General features: G+C 37.8%; 1 protein-coding gene across 1 annotated transcript in view; it reads right to left on the reverse strand.

Moving 5' to 3' along the window:
* Window positions 1–985: 985 nt before the first annotated feature.
* Window positions 986–21,920, reverse strand: part of sdc2 (syndecan 2) — an 81,595-nt gene continuing 60,660 nt past the window's right edge. Inside the window, exons 2-5 of the mRNA XM_033975275.2 lie at window positions 16,715–16,823; window positions 14,031–14,197; window positions 9,772–9,901; window positions 986–3,698 (exon numbers count right to left, since the gene is read on the reverse strand). Coding sequence (XP_033831166.1) covers window positions 3,535–3,698; window positions 9,772–9,901; window positions 14,031–14,197; window positions 16,715–16,823 — 570 coding nt within the window. The 3' untranslated portion in view covers window positions 986–3,534. The remainder of the gene's footprint in view (window positions 3,699–9,771; window positions 9,902–14,030; window positions 14,198–16,714; window positions 16,824–21,920) is intronic.

Raw genomic sequence — 21,920 nt, forward strand, 5'->3', positions numbered from 1 at the left:
AGGATCATTTTACTTTGAAAAGTTTTTCAGGAACCTATGAGGCGTGACCTAGTTTTTCTTGTCTTAGAGCAAAGTTTCTGCATGATATTTGGATAAATGATGTCAGTTATACCATGTAACTCACCTGTCCTCCACCTGTACACATGTTCTCCACCTGTACACGTGTTCCCCACCTGTACACGTGTTCCCCACCTGTACACGTGTTCCCCACCTGTACACGTGTTCTCCACCTGTACACGTGTTCTCCACCTGTACACGTGTACGTGTCCTCCACCTGTACATGTGTCCTCCACCTGCACGTCCTCCACCTGTACGTGTAAATGTGTCCTCCACCTGTACATGTGTAAATGTGTCCTCCACCTGTACACGTGTCCTCCACCTGTACATGTGTAAATGTGTCCTCCACCTGCATGTGTCCTCCACCTGTACATGTGTAAATGTGTCATCCACCTGTACATGTGTCCTCCACCTGTACACGTGTCCTCCATCCACCTGTACATGTGTAAATGTGTCCTCCACCTGTACATGTGTCCTCCACCTGCACGTGTCCTCCACCTGTACATGTGTCCTCCACCTGTACACGTGTCCTCCACCTGTACACTTGTCCTCCACCTGTACACTTGTCCTCCTGTAGTAATCATGTGCAGTACTGTAACATAATGTGACCATCACACTGAAGTCACTTCAGCTGCTCTTTATCCTGTTCAGCTGCTCTGCTCATAATAATAGTCAGAGTCACTTCCTGTGCAGAACACTGCTGTGGCACTTTGTTTTCTTGTACTATACTTGCACAATGTTGTGTTAATTTTTTTAAAATATTGAGTTATTTTGAGTTTTGAGTGCCTATTTCTATTTTCTTGCTGTTTTTAAACTGTGTGTATCAACAATAAGATTTCCTCACCGTGGGACAAATAAAGGATCTCTTATTTTATGTTTATGTATATCATTTTTTAAAAACAGCATCTTAAGAATGACACGCAGAGGAGACATTAGGCCACAATGTTTATTCAGTAGTGTTGTTTCAACTCATAGGTACAATACTGTCAGCTTTTGTAAGACTAAAAAAAAGTACCATTTACAGTCCCCACACAGACGTCTGAGTACGTCCTCTGCTCAGCGTGAGCACGCCGCTCCAATGGTAGGCACTTGGAAGGTTTAAAACATTTGTGAATAATATACATTTATATATATTTATATATCTTTTTACTAATAAGCGACTGGACTTAAAGGGCGAGTCTAGAAATGTGGAAACAACATGATGTGGCCGTGAAGGAGAGGACAAAAATACTGTGTGTCTTTGGGTTTCAGAAACGTTTAGGTACGGCAAAACAGAAGGACAAAACAGACAAAGAGAGATTTAAGAGGGGAGGGAGGGGGGGTCAGACCATGTGACAGACTCTATAGTACCTTATACGTTCACATTTACTGTACAGCTGAGAAAGGCAGCGCACGACCTGCAAACACTCTTCAGACCAGGGATGATACACGCGGGACGGGAGGAGGAGGAGGGGGCGGGGACGAGTGAGGAGGGCCTGTACACCAAAGGGACAGTAGAAAAGTGGACCGTGGGATCAGCTGAGGGTCCAAAACGCACATGTCCTCTATAATACATCTGTCTGGTATCAAAACATTTAAACAGTTAAGTCCTGTCTTTTTTTCTAATACAGATGTTCAGATTTGTGCTCGGTATAATTCATTAAGTGGTTGTCAAGATATTGGCAGGAGTAATTTTAATTTTAAACTTTTTTTTCATAAATGTATCAAGTCTTTACTGATTGTCTTGATTTAAATGATGATTTTTAGCAACAAATCCTTTTATTTCGTGAAGTTACTGTTTTGGGAAACCTTATATAATAGGCTAACGTACTAGGTCCTGTATAGTAACGCTATATTCACTCAGTTACAAGTACAAGATCTGTTTGAGCGTTTAACAAACCGCTAAATAACGTTACCTTCTGCACCTTAGTAAACATTTTTGCTGTATTTGTGACATCAATAATTCCAGTCTTTAGTTCATGAGTCTATGCAGTCCTAATCCCCGCATTTCGAAACCGGTAAACAACTTGGCCCCCAACTTATTCTTATTCCAAGAAGCTAGCCATCTGTGACTACAAATTCCTCCAGTTAGCAAACGTGAATAGCCCTAAGTACGAGTACCTTTTTCAGATTTTGTCCAGACTTTTAGCTGTTTTTATCTATACTAAACCCCCCTTCAGGAATACTTGGAAATTGCGTTGTGCACATTTGAATCCGCAGCCTCTACCCACCTGTTTTTTAAGCTAAAAGCATCAACATTGCAACATGGACAAAAACACCAAACACATATAAAAGGGGTTGAAAAGTGTCATGGCGGCGTTCCAAGAAGATTGAAAGGAAAGTTGGGAGAAAGAGAGAGATTTGGGGACAAAGGAAAAGAAAGAACCAGGAGTAGTCTGAGGCCACAACCAGGAAATAGACACTACCAAAACAGAAGGAACTTAGCCAGAGCCAAGCTATGACTGTGCAATGTCCAAAATGCTCAAAAATATCAGAAATAACTAACATGTAACGACCTAAAGTTAATTTTGTGACAAACCCTGAAACATTCAAAAACTGTTTTCTTTTTTTTTTAGGTTTGAGCCAAAACCTCGGTCAGAAAAAAAGGCTAAAAATCCTCAAATTGACTTTAAAGTTGTGAGAGAATGAAATAAACATTGTAACCTGAAGTAGGACATTTACATTGGCCGTTAACTGTTAATATGAAGACCAAATGGCTTCATCAAAACTACAAAGGCATTTAAAAAACATCAGAGAAAAGATAAATTAACGTAATACATTTTAGAGATCGACATCAGACATGCTAACACAAATAAAATGAAAAAGAAAATAGGATCGATACAGAATCATTATAATCAATTATGTCCACGTTTAAACTTTGTCTTTACAAGTTACGTACTGCTACAGTTAAAGTAGTTAGCGACCAACAGCTTCGAGGTGTCCATCCTTTACACAACTGATTTCTTTTGTTGTTTTTTTTTTAGTTTTTTTTTTTCCAAATAATACACAAAAAGATTAAAAGCGCACTGTGTAACTTTCTGGAAGCGGATCTACCACGTGCTTGTTGTCATAGAGACGTTATTGTTATTGCTCTCCCGACTTATATAGACGAGCAGATGATGAGCCACCGGTTGCGGGTCAGATCTGCGGAGCGGTGAGCCCACGCACAGTAAGAATCCATGTTTAACTGAATAATAACCGTGAGATCGATGCGTTTAATGTCTTACCGTGGAACATTCCAGGCAATGCAATAACATCGCCATGAAAATAAGCCAAGCGGTTTGTACTTTCCATCAGAAAAGTTACATAGTGGGCCTTTAAATACACTGATTTGCCACAAAATGAAAAAAAAGCTTGGTTTTAATTAAAAAGAATAGAGTTGCGTATAATTACAACACTCCTTTATGCTATTTCCTTATCAAATGTGTAACAGTAGATTCTCTCGTTCACACAGTCGTTTGGTGGGTTGTCTGTTGTTGTAATTGGGCTGGGTTGCGATTATGCATAAAACTCCTTGGTGGGGGCCTTCTGGTACGCGGTGCCGTTGGGTTTTCGCTCGCCCAGGTCGTAGCTGCCCTCGTCCTTCTTCCTCATGCGGTAAACGAGAAGCAGGATCAGGAAGATGGCGAAGAGGAAACCGATGACTCCACCAGCGATCACCGCTACAGGAGAGAAAAAGAGACGTGAGCGGGGCTGGAAGAAGGACTCAGGGTTGTTACTTAAAAAATACTGCGAAAGTGAAAGTAGCACATGAAAAAATCTATTTAAGTAAAAGTATTAAAGTACCTGTTTAAGTAAAAGTATTCCACTGGATATTGAGGTCTTATAAAGATTCAAATGTGTTGATTTTAATACTAATTTGTGCAGAATTTTGTTCATCAGAAACAACTGAATTAATAGTTCTTTGTATATTTTAGTTTGTTCAATCTACAAATGCATTGAAAAAAAACTCAAACCTTTCAGCAGGTCCCACACAGTAATAAAAAACACTTAAACTTTTCAGTCCAGTTCAAAAATGTAGTGGAGTAGAAAGTACAGATACCTGCGTGCAAATGTAGTGAAGTAAAACTAAAAAGTACCCACCGTAAAATGTACTTAAGTAAAGTACAGATACCTAAAAATTGTACAGTACTTTACTGTTTTACTTAGTTACGTTCCACCACTGCCGATGAGTAACCAAGAATAGTAATAATACGTTAGTGTTTCCCAAATGGGCGTAATGCAGTCACTAACGCTGGTATAAAGTCGTTTAATTATATTTTATTTCTGGTGGTACTCCTCACAGCAAGAACGTTTCTAGCTTTTCTGTGCAGAGTTTCCCTGTTTCTTGCCGTGTTTGGCTTTTCCACCTTCAAGACACTCAAGGGTTGCGCATCTACGACAGCGTTCATTTGTGGGGGCTAGAATCGCACCGCCAACCTTCAGACCGGTGGACAAAACAACCGAGCTACTGTTGCCTTTTGTTTAGTGGGTTAATACATCAACATCTCTGATAAAATGTGACAAATAATCCAAAAAAACAACAGGAACATTGGACATTGTTGATGAATCTGTTCTTAAAAATGGTAAAAGACTATCCCTGTATCGACGGCAAGGGGTCAACGACTGATACTTCAAACTAGAACAGCCCAGACACAAGCAGAATACGCAAACTACACACTAAAGAATTTACGTTCGACTTCGGATATATATGCACCATCGTAATCTAGCATTATGTAAAAGATTAGGCTGACACAACAATCTTCTGTCTCGTGATTGACAGCTCCATTCGCCTCCCGCTAGCTTCAAAGACATAGTTTAAAATCTTGGGCTGTGAATCATCTTGGAGACAGACCCGCAGCAGATGTGGTCAGAGGCTTTTTCAAGGAAGACCTGCTACACTTTGCCCTCACGGTGCTCTAATAACGCTCGTCCGGTGACCTTTAACGTCGCTAGCCATACATTACCGCTCTACAACCAGACTTTACTTATACAAAATTAGATGTTGTTATAATTATAGTCATTCTTGGGAGCTACACCTTTGTCAAATACTGTTGTTTTTGTTGAATTGTCCTTTAATTTTGAGTCCGTAAAGCAAAGGTGCACTGTGGAACTTTCACTGCTGAGGGAACTTCAGCTTCTTGTCTCTGCTGAGAAGATTTTGCTTTGTCTTGACTGTTCAACGATCAACTTTAAACTATATATCATGCGCATATTCAAAACAAATGTCTTCACTGCTCAAAAATACTTAAAGGGCTTGTTGTAAAGTTGTTTCCTCCTCAAAAATATACGTAGAGTTGTGTTTTGTTCCATTCACGCATGTTTAACACACAAATCCTGCATAGTTTATTAGGCTGAGTTCTTCTCTTATATGAAAAACACTCTGTTCCACTTTGTGATTTCATCATGTGGTGATACAGGAAGTGCTCCACTGTGTTTTTAAACTCCACACACCTTCACTAGAATCATTTGGATCATTTCAGCCCTGGAATTGCCAATCTCTTCTAAAGTAAAGGTAATACGTAGCTGTTAATTTGAAAACTACCACTTCATGACATCACAAGGTGGAAAAGAGCATTTTGAGCTTTGGAGATGTAGACGGACTAATAGTAAAGTGTTACTCAAACATGTGTGAATGAAACAAAACACAACTCCAGGTCTGTTTTTGAGGAGGGAATAACATTATAACATGAATTAAAGCTCACAAGAGTCAACTTTGCGTAATATAAACTTAAAGAATTGTGTGAGACAATTGTGAGAATTATTGTGACCAGGGTCGTCTCTCCATAGAGTTGACATGTAACTTGTTGCATTTAAATATTGATTTATTTTAACATGACTTGGCTAATTTCCAGTACACACTGAACTTTCTGAGAGAACCAGATCCAGCCAAGCAGCTCTGTGAAAAGGGCCTATTTTATGAACGAAATTGGACCGTACATGAAACAATCTAATATAACTGAAATTAATGAAGTTTGTAGTGTTGTTTTAATCTTTATAATGCCTCAAAATTAGCATAACTTGCTGCTAGTCTCCATGAAAATAGATAAGTTTAATACTACAGACCCTTCAAAGCAGTAAAATCTCCATGGAGACAAGTTACATAGTACTCCTTTACCTTACACCTACCTACTTACAAGTTTTCAAAAATGATTTAACTTTCTGAGCAGGATCATTTGAACCCAACCAGGAGCTGACTTTGTCTCTAACTCCTCCTCAGTTTTGACCCCGGCTCTCTGCAATAATCCTCCTAATACCACATGGGCATATTCCACTCTCCTTTATAATTATGTCTGTATGAAGTTAGCCATAGCGTGATAATCTGTTTAGGCTCTCTCCTGGTGATACACTGCCCTCTGAAACACTGTTGACTCACTCTATGGAGCTGGTTTAAACTCCCCACAAGGTAATACTTAAGAAAGAAGAGAAGGATTATTGTACCGATATAATCATAAGGACAGGGCGACAGTAACTCAGTCGGTGGAGTGTTTGTCCATTGATCTGAAGGTTGGAGGTTTGAATCCCACTCTTGACCTAAAACATCATTGGTTGTGTCTGTGTAAACTTGTGTATGAATGTGTGTGTGAATGTGTGAGTGGTTCCTTGATGTAAAGTGCTTTGAGTGCGTTGAAGATGGAAAGGCACTGTATAAAAATGTGAAAAAGATAATAACTCTCTATCAATATATTTTTTTTTCATCTGGCTTCTTATGTATGGATAAAACGTGGAAATAAAACAAGAGGATATAAAAAAATTAAAAATATTAAAAATTGTTAATAAATACATGTAAAACATATATTAATTACAAAATAAATGTATAAATAATCAATAGAAATAAATATGTACATGTACAAATGTATATGTGCAAATAAATACATTTACAAATCAATAAATTAATACAGAAATGTAAAAACAAGTATATTTTAGCTGGTTAATCCCCAGAATGCACATATATATTATATATATATATATATATATATATATATATATATATATATATATATATATATATATATATATATATATATATATATATATATATTTTTATTTATTTTTATTTTATTTATTTTTTTTTTTTCACATTTTAACTTAACATATTCCATGTATTCTTATTATTTTCATGACATCATTCTTGGTCCTCCATTCTTATTTTATATTATTAACTAACTTTACAATGGAGACGAAAGAGAATTAAATGATTACTATTCACTATTGTTGTCATGGTAACTGTGAATAAACATTAAATTGTGATGTTTTTATCACAATGATCATAACATATCATGACATTTATCTTATATTTATCTTTTCTACAACCATCAGGACTAAACCATGTCCTCAGCAGAACAAACCAGAACTGAAACAGGACTAAACAAGGACCAAAACAGTTCTACATTGGGTTTATGAATAGATTTTTGTGTTACTATAACATAAAATTGTGTGTAAAGGGAATTTGAATCAGCCTTGCCACATCGCTGAGTCTAAATCCATAATCGCACTGTTCTGCTCTGAAACATCGTTACATAATCGTTTTGGAGGGTACAGCAACAGCATAACTGAGCTAAATGATTATCTCTATCAATCTGATATTGTTTCAAGGTCAAAGGTCATGTTTTACAGACCCATATTTCCTTTTGCTTTTGTTGATGTCCAAAACCCCGTCAGTTACCATCCATCGCCAGTGTTTCTTATCGACGCTCACTAAAGGCCAGACTGCAAACGAACCAATCGCTGTAACAAAGATGGCTACTCTCATCTATAAATTATCACGTTGTCTTCTTCAACTTGCTGTTTTTGCATTTTGTCTGACACCAAGGGACGAGCACAACAAAGAACATGTGTATTGTCAATCAGTCTCTGCCTCCGAGACGTGCAGATACCAGTGTCAGCACTTCTACGATACTCCTCCAACATAATCTCATGTGTGAACGATCCACACTCCCACTGAGCGCTTCATGTAGAGTTTATTGCAACTAATTATTGTCAAAAATGGAAAAAAAAAAAATGACAGAATGAAGTCATGTCGGGATTAAACCCAACGGCAAACCAAAAGAACAACAAACGTCTTGGTAATAAGTTCTGAAGAAGGGCTATGAACGATTGGCTCTGTGCAGCCTCACTGTTAGCGTCACTACTTCCTGTCTGGTTTTATCGCTATGAGGTTTTCACTGAGTCACGCTAAAATGAATAAATATCGAGCTGTGGGTGATTAGGTGTTTAGAAAGAGACATGTTTGTGTCTCAATGCTAACGCTAATGCTAATTTTGAGGCATAATAAACATTAAAACAACACTACAAACTTTACCGATTTGAATTGTATTAGGTTGTTTATTGTACTGTCCAAAATCCTTCATAAAATAGGCCCTTTTCACGGAGCCAAGTCGTGTTGAAATAAATAAATATTTAAATACCAGATAGCGAACAGCAAGTTTCAGATGGATAACCACAGACAGCATGTCAAGACCTTTACTACAACATAAATTCTTCACTGGAGGACGTGTCTGTGTTCATAAAAGTACCATATTTTCCGGACTATTAGTTGCACTTTTCTTCATAGTTAGGCTCAGGCTTATACTCAGATGCGATTTATATGTGAAATGATATAATTTCACATCTTCATTATTGTCACACTGACAACTGCACGAGGGCACTCCAGACTTGTACCAGTGTCTACTACATGACACAGCACTTCATCTTCCTCCAGAGCAGGTGGAGTTGTACAGAAGCGACACTGAGGATGAAGAATTCAGTGGATTTAGTGATTTGGAGTGAGATCCAGAGTAAACTTGTTGCTTGTTTTTTCTCCTTTATTTATCTAATTAACTGTTAATATTTTACATTAACAAACCAGTCACGTGTTCAGTTCTGTCTGTGCTTCATGTCGCTGAATTTTGTAAAATAAATTTGCCCAAAAATGCACCTTATAGTCCAGTGCAACTTATATATGTTTTTTTCTTCATTATTATGAATTTTTTGGCTGGTGTGACTTATACTCCAGAGTGACTTATAGTCCAGAAAGTACAGTAGGTATTTGTGTCTTGAAGCTAATGCTAAGTGAAATGAAAATGAATTAGTGATGTTAAAATAGCACAACACAGAAAAAAAAGCAATGGACTTGTCATTAGGTGTATTTTCATTAAATTATTTTGTGATTTATTTTGAGATATAGATTAGGTTAGCATTAGCATTAGCTTTGAGACACTAATACCTCCTTTTATAAACAAAAAGCTTCCTCTGGTTAAGTGCTTACATCATCGTAAAAGTCTTAACATGCCTCTGCGATCATCCATCTGTAACTTGCTGTCTGATATTTAAATATTGATTTATTTCAGCACGACTCTGCTAAAACAGAATGAACGGTGCAGGATGTGTGGCTCTGCACTTTGTGAGAGAAACTGAAGTAGCCGGGCGGCTCCGTGAAAAGGGCCTATTGTGTCTTAGCTGTGATTAGGACTTACACTTCTTGCCGCAAAGTTGTTCAGGCCAAAATGATTCATAACCCAGAGACCAGATCGATGAGGTATAATGAAAACTACAATACTGTTGGTACCTCACAACTCACTGGGCCTGACCATATGAAATCATTTTGATGCTGTAGTTTTTTCATTGATCACTTTGTTGTCTTACTTGCAAACTGAAGATAATTTTTACAGATTGGTATGAGAATAATTCTGTCCTCAAATCCATATAAAATGCTATTGTTTTTTTTCCACACTCCAACTTTTGCACGGTTCTGTATCCTGTAGTTTTGTTTCTTACCTGCCAACACCTCTGTCCGGTGGAAGAGGTTGTCTGAGTGCACCTCTACTGCCTCCTGTGGTGAACCTGGGACACTGGTCGTACTGGTCAGCTGGTTTCTCTGGGTGTCCTCTGTCACTGGCACTGGGGCCTGCAAAACGGTAAATGTTTAGTACATTCACTGAACAATACGCTCCCGTGAACATAAAAACATGAGAATGATCTGAAAGCCAATATAATGACAACTGTGCCTACAATTTAATCTCCTTTTACGCTGGTTTAAGATACAAAATACTAAATATCTATCTAAATATACCAATCAAACCAATCTATTTTATAAGGCAATTACTGACAAAAGTGCAACCAATATTTCTCACAATTATCTGTTAAGAAAAAGTGTAATCTTTATATATATTTTTTTTATCTTTCAAGGTCATGGTCACATTTTTATATGGCGCTTTTCCACCTTCAATTAACTCAAAGCGCTTTACATCACACACATTCACACACCAATGTAGGCGGACACTGACGGCGAAGAGAGTTAAGCGTCTTGTCCAAGGACACGACAACAGCGTTCATCTGTGAGAGCTGGAATCGCACCGCCAACCTGTGGGTAAATGGATCTGACCGCTCTACCGATGAAGTTTATGTCGAGAGCGGGATACGAACCGGCAACCTTCGGATCTGAGCTACAGTCACTGAACTTCTTCTCTAGTTTTTAAGACCAATTCGTCATTTTTATTATATTGTTGATAGTACTTTAGATTTATGTGGCCCCTTTCAAAATTCTCAAAGCACTTTACGTTGCGTTGTCTGTACTCTGAGGTGATAAGCTTCTATTGTAGCCACAGCTGCCCTTAGTATAACATAAAATTTACGCTACACTAAGGCGACCAGACGTCCCTTTTTACCCGGGACAGTCCCAGTTTTGAGCCCCGTGTCACCTTTTCCAGCAGATTTATCCAAAAACAACGCCAATTTGTCCCAGTTTTATTCAAGAAAACGTCCCAGATGTACCTATTTTTGACCAATCTGATCCCCACCAACAGTAAAAAAGGGGAATATATTGTCTTTTATTTCAATAACATACTAAAAACCATCCTTGAAAATGAGCTTAAGGCCAAAAAATATACTGACAGAAGTCCCTCAGATTATGACAAATGGAGAAGAGACAAGGTTAGCCACTCTTTTCACAATTTTAGTTATATCAACCTACCAACCTTTTTCGGATGTGTCCCAGTTTTGAATTGTGAAAATCTGGTCCCTCTATGCAGAACTATGACCGGCCTTTTCTAAAACAGTTTCTATTTATTTATTCTGACAAACCCAAAGATGCAGTAGGATCAGTTTGTTTATTGACATCGTTGGAAGAGGAACACCGGTGGCACACGGCCATAGTTACGGGTTACAGCGTCCTACGACTTAATCCCAAACAGATGCCGTACAGTAAAGATCCAGAGATACTGAGATGTAATCCTGTATATAGTCCACAGTAGTGAAAACACCAAAGTATGACGTGAGTACTCCATCGTCCTCACAGCTCTGCGCGTGACGAGGGACTGGTAATATGGTTAAGACTGGGACGGTTTGCAACGCGCTTGTGGTGAGTCAGGGTTTAAGCACCGGCGTCACTGTGGGAATATGACGTCGTTGGGAACAGTGAGGCTTACACTGCTGCCAACCGATGTCACTAAGGTCGTGAAGAGTAAACACTGATAAATAAGAGAAGACTTTATTTAATGTCTCCGCTTCAGAGCAAATCCAAATGTAAAATGGATTAAAAATATAATTGTTTGCTCTGGACTAATAAAAATTGTAGTGCTGATTTGCTTTTAATTGCGAAAACATTGGAAATTTTTGGCAAGTGGTGCAAGTTTTGGCTTTAATTTCCTCTATTTTCTGATCTATCTTAAAATGTTGTTTCCTCATCACAAACAGACCTGGAGTTGTGTTTTGTTTTTTTTCATTCACACTTTCACAAGAAAACATGGTATTTATAAGCAATCCTGAAAAATACTGCGCAAATTTTCTTGTGAAGCGTCAGCCGCCTGCTTCCTGTCGCCATGGAGATGTTATCGCTGTGCTTGAAATGTTCCACCGTATGTTATTTTCAATTATTTATCTCTGGAGACACCACCAGGCCAATTACATGTCACATCTGCGGACAGGCGACCCCATTTGCTCACTGTAATAATAATAATAAGATTTGTAATTAGATGAACGCATGTTAGATAAGTGTAATGACATATTGTAGAACATTTCAGGTAAAGGAATGAGATATCCAAAGTTGCTGTCCAAAAACAAACCTGGAGTTGTGTTTTGTTTCATTCACACATGTTTAACACACAAACTGCAGATTTAGGCAGATTTCTTCTCTCAAACGGAAAACACTCTGTTCCACCTTGTGATGTCATCAAGTGGTAATACAGGAAGTGCTCCACTGTGTTTTTAAACTCCACACATCTTCATTAGAATCATTTGGATCATTTCAGTCCTGGCACTGTCCATCTCTATTGAACTAAAAGTAAACGGTATCTGTTAACTTGTTACTGTTTAGTGATGTCACAAGGTGGAACAGAGCATTTTGAGGTTTGGAGATGTAAACAGACTAATAATAAAGTGTTACTCAGACACGTGTGAATGAAACAAAACACAACTCCAGGTCTGTTTTTCACTAGACTGAAAACCCACCTCTTCTCCCTGGCATTTAATACTATCTAGACAGGATATCTTGTAGTTTTATTGGCGTTTTATTGTTCTTTTTATGTGTATATTTGTTTTTTGTTTACCTTTATGTGAAGCACTTTGGTCAGCTGAAGTTGTTTTATATGTGCTATATAAATAAACTTGAATTGAACTGTCTTGAAGTAACTGAGTGTGTCGTCTTTCCGCAGGCAGTCGACAGATTCAGATGTGATTCCTTTGTTTAAACTAGTACGAGCGCAGGCTACATACCCCTTTAACACGGATGGAGTTTTACTTTTTGTGAAGAAACTGGATACTATTAAAATACATTACGCAATATATGAATACAATTTTCTTTTTACGTTACATATTTTGTCATTTCATTTAAAAAAAAAACAAACAAACTTAACTTAAATCAATGTTTTCAGAGCTGCTAAAGTTTTTTTTCCCTTCTCATTTACCCTCTCCACGTTGTTTTTGGAGCGATTTGTGCATTTCTGTGCAATCTTTAATCACTTATTTTCACCGCCACTGGCATACACCCACTGCTCTCTACTTACTTTGTTCTTCAGTTTTATTTTCTGTCGATGATATGTGCAGGATTTGGCAGCGTTGTGTAGTGATTTTGGTCCAAATGAAAAAAAAAACAGTGTTGCTACTGTGTTGTGCAACTATCCATAGGAACGGCCGACAGCTCCACGGCTCCTTGGTTTGATGACGTTTGTGGCGAACTCTGCTCCAATGGGACTAGTTTCTTGTATTAAGTCGTTTTAGATGAATATTGTGATTTAAAATGTGCAAATTATAACTTAACGATGTGTTGTAGATTGTAGCTATACAGCAGAATCAAGCACAATATGTTTTAACCATAACCGTGGAACTTTGTCTTTGTTATAAGCTCAAGCTAATACTCTTATGTTCAAGATTGGTTCATGTTCTGATGATGTAAAGTTGATGTTGTTTAAATCATATTGTTCATCACTATACACTGCTCACCTCTGGACTCATTACAAAAAAGCCAGTCTCCAAGGGCTCCAGGTGAGTTATAATGACGATTTACGGGTGCGACTGAGGAGCCCACGGTGGACTAGTGTTACGGAGATGTTTGTCTAAGAACTACTCTACTAAGAACTTAAATGTACAGTTTCATTTGCAGCTGAATAAGTCATAAAATGAAATAATAATGTCACTCACAAACATAAGATTCAGTGCAATCCGCTTCAGTCCGAGATGTTTAGACACTGGTGTGATTGTCTTTTTAAAACCGAAATGTTACTGTTTATATTGTCTCTGTCCTTGTCTGTTTTTAAAAATGGACCACGAGACCGGAATAAAAATGAACTGATTTGATTTGAATGTTTCACCATCACATAAACACATCAGTTATTCCATCAGAGCTTCCACACACTTATTATTTAACAATCCGTCCCTTTGTACACCCTCTTTGTTGCTAAAAGCACTCAAAAACAAAAATACAAATGACAAAAATCCTCACTCCTGCCCGTTTTTGAGAATCTGATATTGATTTGCTTTTTACAATAGACATTCCCAACCCTCCCGTGCCTCTGTCTCCCTCGGGTGCTCTGTGTCCTCACCTCTGTTCTGAGTGGTTTCCTGGGTGTCACGTCTCGCTCCCTCTCGGTCACGGGGTCCACTCGGGGGGTGTAGTCTTTGGTCTGGTCCTTGGTCGGAGCTGCTGCTTTGGGCTGGATATAAACCGTGCTCACTGTCGCCGTCTCAGCGTCGCCATCTTCACCTGCACCTGGAGAATACACAACAGAACGGATTTAGGAAGAGGAGACACGCGTACAACTCTTGATTTATGATAAAAACTGAACTGAAGTTAATTTTTTTTTTATATTTTATATTCAAAGTAGCCATCCTCTCAGTGATCTTCGTGATGAAGTCTGCTTAAATGTTTTTCTCTTTGCTGCTGTGCCACAAATTTTGATTTATTTTGCTTACTACGTTCCACATGTGTTCATTCATAGTTTTGGTGCCTTCAGTGAAAATCTACAGTGTAATAAAGAAGAAAAATAAATGAAAAAGCACATCCAAACCTTTGACTGGTAGAGTACTTGTCTCCATGGAGATGTTATTTGTTCCTCTGTTATATTTATGTCATCAAATCAATACATCCTGTATTTATTGAACTACAGGTGTTTTTGTTACTAAAATCCCTAAAATCCCTTGAAAAACATGCATTTTTACATAACCTCTTCACAGATCTGACCTGCAACTTGGCCTGGTACTTATCTCCATAGAGAAAGAAAGGTTTAATGCCATACTGTGCAACAATTAAGGCAAAGAAACAAGATCTCCATGGAGACAAACAGGTGGTGGACCCAGGAAAAAAACGCTCTAACCCATTTGTTTGCCCACCACCATTTCAGCCAGTCTTTCACTCTACTTCTAACACTTATTTCATCAATTTTATTTGATTTTTATAAAGAAAACAAGAGCAGACACATGATCCATACAAAAACATTGTTAGAATACTGTTAGTACACTGACAGTAAGTATTCCAGTATACATACTTACAACCTAAACATCACTTGCTGCTTACTACATCCCAACATGAGTCATTACGATAATTCACTACAAAAATAGTCTGCTTGTACAACTACTTTGTACTTTAGTGAGATACTTGTAGGGCTCAGAACAGCTTCATAACCAAATAAAAAGGTTTTAAAGAAGCTATTGATCACTGTCCTCTCCTTTTACCTCCCCTGACCTTCCTGAGTGGAACTTTTATAACTCATTCTAAAAAGTGCAGATTTTTAGTGTTGGAAATGAGCTGTGAGGACACGCCGAGGGCCAGAGGAGAGAGCGGAGAATAAAAGGAGTATGTAAAATATGCAGCGTGGCTCTGGGCAGTCTCTGTGTGAGGGGACCAGGAAATCTCACCTCAAATTGAGCCTCAGAGACAAAGACAGGGTTTAGTTAAAATAGACAGTGCTGTTACACTACACAGGAAGAAAATGATTTGGACCAGCGTGAAAGGGTAAAGTAAAAAACAATATAAAAATGTGAATAATGGGGATACATCAAGGAATTAAATCCCCAACAAAGTGTTTCAGTGTAATACTTCATCTAATGTTATGAAAGTATGACAGATTTGACAGTGTTATTAAATGTCATCGAGGTAACTGGACGAGACATTAACACAAATAAAGATGCATTTTGAGGGAAATTCATTCTTATATTTGACCCATCCTTTCGTCAAACAGTGCCACTGAGTCAGGAGCAGCCAACTACTGTCGGAGGAAACCCACCCAGACAAGGGGAGAAACACGCTAAATCTGTACACAAAGGCCCAGACCGGCCCAGGACTCAAACCCATGACCTTCTTTCTCTGAAACATGGGTGCTAGCCACTCATTCACTGTGCCGCTAAATGTAGATTTGTCACTCAAAATATTTGTAATAACATAGTGGTCTGACCAGCCAGTCCTTTTTACATCCTGTTCAAATCCAGAAGAGTCTAGAGCCTGAAAAACCTCCATCCAAACGTAGAACAGTCCAACCACAGCTGCTAATCTGTATCACGTGTCTCTGATACGTGGCAGATGTCTTCTCAAACTCTCTTGTATCATTCAGAACAGAATACATAACTTCTTTTACCTGAGATAAATGACAGTTTGGTGTTGTGACTGAAATCTGCGTTGTTTCTTATCCCTATGTTCTGTTTTGTTTTTTTGTAGTTTTTTTTCTTCTTTACTCCTAAACTCTGTTTTTACTGGAACAGCGCATCCATCTCTCTGATTGGTTAATCCACCTGTCAATCACACCCTCTGGAATCGAGGAGACGGGACACGGCTCCAGACCCAGGCGTCCTTGTAAAGTTTTGTCAAAGTGTGTGGTTTTGGTTGAACAGGTCAACAAAATACTACGTTAGCCAATATAACCATTTCAACAGACGATAGGCTAACCAGAATCCCAATGAGAGTACAATTAGAGTATACTGAGAGTCTACTACATAGGACGTGAGTATTTGCAGTAAATGTCTTCGCAAAGAATTCCCATGGATTAATCATTTGAATATTGATACATACAAACAAACCAGATACTTGACATGCAACTACATCCCAAAGTTTTCAGGTCTCACTCTAATAAAAGTAAAATATACAATAATCTATAATATAAAAGTAAAAATATTTTGAGTGATATCTATTTACCTGCAGCGTGTAAACACCTGCATATCTGTAACAGCCTAATCCTTATGTTTACACAACTAGTTTAATGTACTTTGTATTTAGGAGTGATATGTTTAAACTCACCAGAGCCAGAGCCGGAGTTAAAATCATCGTCGTCCTCGGGGTAGAACCCTCCTGACCCTGCGTCGTCCAGGTACAAGTCATCGGCCTGAGAAGTCTGAGCAGCTGATATCTGCAACAGGAAACAGATAAAGACACATTTAGCATTTTAGCTGTTAGCATTCAACAACAGATCCTGGTTTATCACATGACAACTGAAAAAACTAAGTAATGTAACGCCATAAGCAACAGAACCAGAGTGCAGCAGGACATTCACTGTGTTCAGATAAATTTATGTAAATGTTCAATCGCAGAAGTGTGACTCTGAAGTGCTGTATGTTTACAAGAAACGCATTCACGCACACATTGATACACCACTGTACACAGACACATGGGGGCGAGGTGGGTTAAGTGTCTTGCCTATGGACACAATGACAGTATTCATCTGTGAGAGCTGGAATCGCACCGTCAACCTGTGGGTCAACCAGTGCTGTTTATGTCGAGAGCAGGATTCGAACTGCCAACCTTTGCATCAGTGAACAACTTAGCTACCGTCACTAGTGGAAGAAAGCTAAAATGCTAACTAGCTGTACCTATTTTTTTTTTTACAGATAAAATATATTTGGACAAACTGAGCACATAAAAAGCTGAGGAAACAACTATTATATTTAACAGACAGACCCTGATTTTAATATCTGTCTACATGCACAACAAACTTAAAAGTTACAGGTCAAATCTGTGGAGAGGCGCCCCCGCTCACAGTAACATTAATGTTGTTGGGTTTTTTTTTGCAATAAATACATCTGCAATGAAATCAATTTGAGACATGTTTAATGCCATGCTGTGGGACATTCCATGCAAAGTTACAACATCTCCACAGAGACAAACAACTGGAAAAGTTACACTGTGCGTCTTTAAGTACAGCGCACCATTTTTTCTCACACCACTGAATAATTACACAGTCAGAAAGCCCAAAACGTTCTAAAACATCCCTATTATTTAACTGCACGCACAATTGGCCAAACGGATGGTAAACGTCCACATTTTATCACAGAAACACCCAAATCACCATGTCCGCTGCGAAATATTCCCCGCCTTTGTTGAAAATAATAAAAAGAAATCTTGTAAATATCACCTTGTAATCCAACCACGTCGTCCGCCTCTGTCATCACCCAAACCTACAATTTTACATACAAGACGTAACAACTATATCATCATGTACTGGTTTATGGTTTGAGGCGCAAGGGGGGCTATTATCCAATCAGACGACCGGGATTCGCTGCCCCATTGTTGCCGTGACGACCGGGGATAGCAGCTGGAATGTTTGTGTTGAGGCTTAAAAAGAGAGAGAGCGCGATGAAAAGGAGGGACTGGCTTTCACTGTTTGTCCAGAGCTACTTTCTCACAGAGCGGAGCAAAAGTAGACGAATTAGGCGAGAAGTTCGATCAGATTGAGATGTTATTCGACGTAAAGAACAAACCGAGTACTGAGAACGGCAAGGACTTCAGGTTTTATGGCGCTATTTTGGTAATTTGGACATGAATAAATAGACATAAAAGTGTTTAAATAAGAGAGAAATGTGAGAAAATGTTAATACCTCTGTGAGAAAAGTGTATAAAGTGTGTGGTGAGGGGTTTTACAGCTGCAGAACATATATAATAATTGTAAAAAATAAAGCTGATACGTCGCGGATTTCACCTGTTGCGGGTTATTTTTAGAACGTAACCCCCACGATAAACGAGGGACCACTGTACAGACATTTAGCCGTGTTATTAAGAGTAGGAATGAACATATATCTTCTTTTATTTATTTTATTTTTTCAGTTCCTGTTAGTTTAGGTACAATAAAACATCAGTGAGACTTGGGCAGGTTAAAATTATGGACAAGATTTGATTAAAATAAACATATGTACATGTTTTTAGGAAGTAAAAAGCCAAAAAGAACAATTAGTAACAGGGCGATCATGCAGAGTCCACTTACAGAGAGAATTTAACCCACAACCACGAGCCAATCTGTCACACATCTCTATATAAAAATGAAAACACTGCTTTTATTTGGAGCAACTGTGTCTTTTTGTTACTTAAGTAAAAGTAAAAATCACATGAAAAAATCTGCTTAAGTAAAAGTATTAAAGTAGCTGTTTAAAAATGTACTTAAAGAGTGAAAATTAAAAGTATTTCGCACTGATTTTGAGATTTATTAAAGCTTCAAATGTAGTGACTTTGGTAAAGATGTGTGCTGAATCAGTCTTTCTAGATGTTTTTTTTGTTTATACATTGTTATTTTTTTGTTTGCTCAAGTTACGAACATGTAACAAATAGTACAGTATAGTATTTTCTGGAGTATAAGTCGCACTGGAGTATAAGTCACACCAGCCAAAAAATGCATAATAATGAAGAAAAAAAAAAAAATCACAAATTACTACAGTATTTTCTGGAGTATAAGTCACATCTGAGTATAAGTCGCACACCTGGCCAAACTATGAAAAAAGTGTGGCTTATAGTCCAGAAAATACTGTACTTTTACTTTGTTGCATTGCACCGCTGCTTTTGACTTTTTGCTGGCGAGTGATGAAAGTGAAACTAAACATTTCCATAACAACAAACCAGTAACAAAGGCTAAAAAGTCAAACGCCAATGTGAAGAATCCTCAAAACACATAACAACATCTCGCCTTTGTCTTCAGACCAAAAAAATCACCAACCAACAATGTGATCAAAGCCTGAATTAGCTCAACGCAAACTCCTCAACCTGTTTCACCCCCTCGACGCGACGCACCAGCGGGTTTACTCCTTTCAGCGCAGAGGCCAGTGGTTTACAAAAGCTGTAAAGGAGACAGCCAGTCCACAGATCACAGCGTAACAAAGACACTAATGAGACAGAGGCCACGCGGTAATACGCCGGAGAAGACCACGTACATTTAGCTTTGGTCGTACATGATGAGAAGTAACCGAGCGTTTAACATGAGAGGAGCTAACGTGTGACCGCGCGCCTCGCTAACGACAGATCTGTCAGAAGAATGAGGGAGGTATGGGGGGATTATAATGGGATAATTTCACACGGACTTGTGCCATGTCTGAGCAAATATATAAACAACAAAGTATTCACCTCTGAGAGTACACAGTATATGTGCTCAGACAAGTGAGAGTACATGAGGGTTAGTACGGATATAATGATGTTACTATTAGTATTTCAACTATAGTAAAACCAGTGGAAGAAGAAGTACTCAGTGTTGTTAGAGTGAAAGACAGAGAGAACAAGCAAGAGAGAGAGAGAGAGAAAGAGGGAGAGAGACTGAGAGAGAGAGAGAAAGAAAGAGAAGGAGCAAAAATAGAGAAAGAGAGAAAGAAAGGGAGAGAGAGACAGAGAGAGAAAGAGAAGACAGAAAGAAAGAGAGAAAGAAAGACAAAAAGAGAAAGAAAGGGAAAGAGAGAAGGCAAAAGAGAGAGAAAGTGAGAGGAGAAAGAAAGAAAGAGAGAGAAAGAGAGAGAGTTAAAAGTACAGATTCCAGAGCAAAATTACCCAAGTAAAAGTAAAAGGTCTCAAATGGAAAAATCTATTCAAATAAAAGTATGAAAGTACTTGTTTAATAATGTAGGAATAAAAAGTGAAAGTATTTGGTGCTTATTTTGAGGTCTTATAAAACGGTTGTGATTTTGGTAAAGATTTGAGCTAAATTTTGTTCATGAGAAACAACTTTTTTTTGCTGTTTTTATTTGTATATTTTAGTGAAGTAAAAGTAAAAAGTATCTACTTTAAAATGTACAGATAACAAAAAATACTACTTTTACTTGTTACATTCCACCACTGACTAAAATCTGTATAAAAACTAGATAATCATATAAACAGTTGTAACAAAAATGAAAGTAATTGGAGAGCTGGGCATTTCCTTAATACAGAAAGGAGCTTCTATTATCTGAAGATTCTATTGTGTTGTAAGTATTTTTATCATTGTGATACTGAAGTCAGTTTTGAGTATTGAGCTTCTCCTTTGTAAAGAAATTGACGTTTAAATTTTAGTTCTCAAATTAGTTTTAGATTTAGATTAGATTTTCTTTCTTAGTCTGGAAACTGCAAATAAAATGTTTAACAAGATGTGTTTGAGTACGATTAAGCAAGTTATTTTTGTACAGTAAGATCACAGACAGTATAAAGAAGTGGACTGAGGGAGTGTGACTTCACCCGTAGTGTTCAGGACCAGCCAAATGAAGCTCTTCGAGGCTTATCGAGGTACAGAGAGAGCGAATCTGGAGCCAAGTTTCATATTTTGGAATTTTGACCAAGAGTATCATAGCAACCAAAGAGCCCAGGTACACGCCCCTTCCTGTCCGCACGCTGTCAATTAAACCTGTTGCTAAAGCTAGCGGGCGCGACCTTGGGGAAAGCAGCCACCTGATTGATCTGATGTTCATATCTCAATTTAAGAACAAAACAGCACAATAAAAAAAAACAGGATCATGTAGATACGAAGATTTTAAGACCAAAACGACGAGTCTGACAGCAGCAGTTACAGAGAGAGAGGCGACGTTTTTTTCAATAGAAAGTGAACTGGAGCCAGAGACAATGGAGCCGGAAGCGCGCCCATGGTCACTCCGAATTTGGAACGCAGCGGCTAACAGGTTAGCTACAGTATGTCCATTATATACACAGTTTATGGGAGAAAAGAAGAAATGTTTTACAACTCAGTGTACACAGTGTTTTGGTCATAACCCTATGTAAGAGGAAACTCAGGGAAAGGCATCTGACATAAAAACAGTTTGAAAGTTGAAAGTTGTTGAATAGAGTTTTCAAGGTATTAAAATGTAGAAAAATTCATTCACTTTCATTATTTTACTTATTTTACTTTTTGAATTATTATTATTATTATTATTATTATTATTATTATTATTATTATTATTATTATTACTATTATTATTATTATTATTATTATTATTACACTGTATTATTTATATATGCTCATGTTTTATTATTTATTGTCTATTATTATTATTATTTATTTTTTTATTTTTTTTATTAATACATTTATTTTTCTATTCTGTGTATATGCCCATGAAAAAGAGGAAAAAAATGTAATCGGACTGTAACCTGTATCGCTGCAGATGAGATTAATACTGGAATTAAAATTTGATCACAAAAAAAATATATATATAGGTGGAAAAAATAATTCAGAGTTGTACATTGTTTAAAAAGTCTGTTATTGTATCATGTTCTTTGTCCTCATAAAACTCCT

Source organism: Periophthalmus magnuspinnatus, chromosome 11 (assembly GCF_009829125.3).
Source record: "Periophthalmus magnuspinnatus isolate fPerMag1 chromosome 11, fPerMag1.2.pri, whole genome shotgun sequence".
Taxonomy (NCBI): domain Eukaryota; kingdom Metazoa; phylum Chordata; class Actinopteri; order Gobiiformes; family Gobiidae; genus Periophthalmus; species Periophthalmus magnuspinnatus.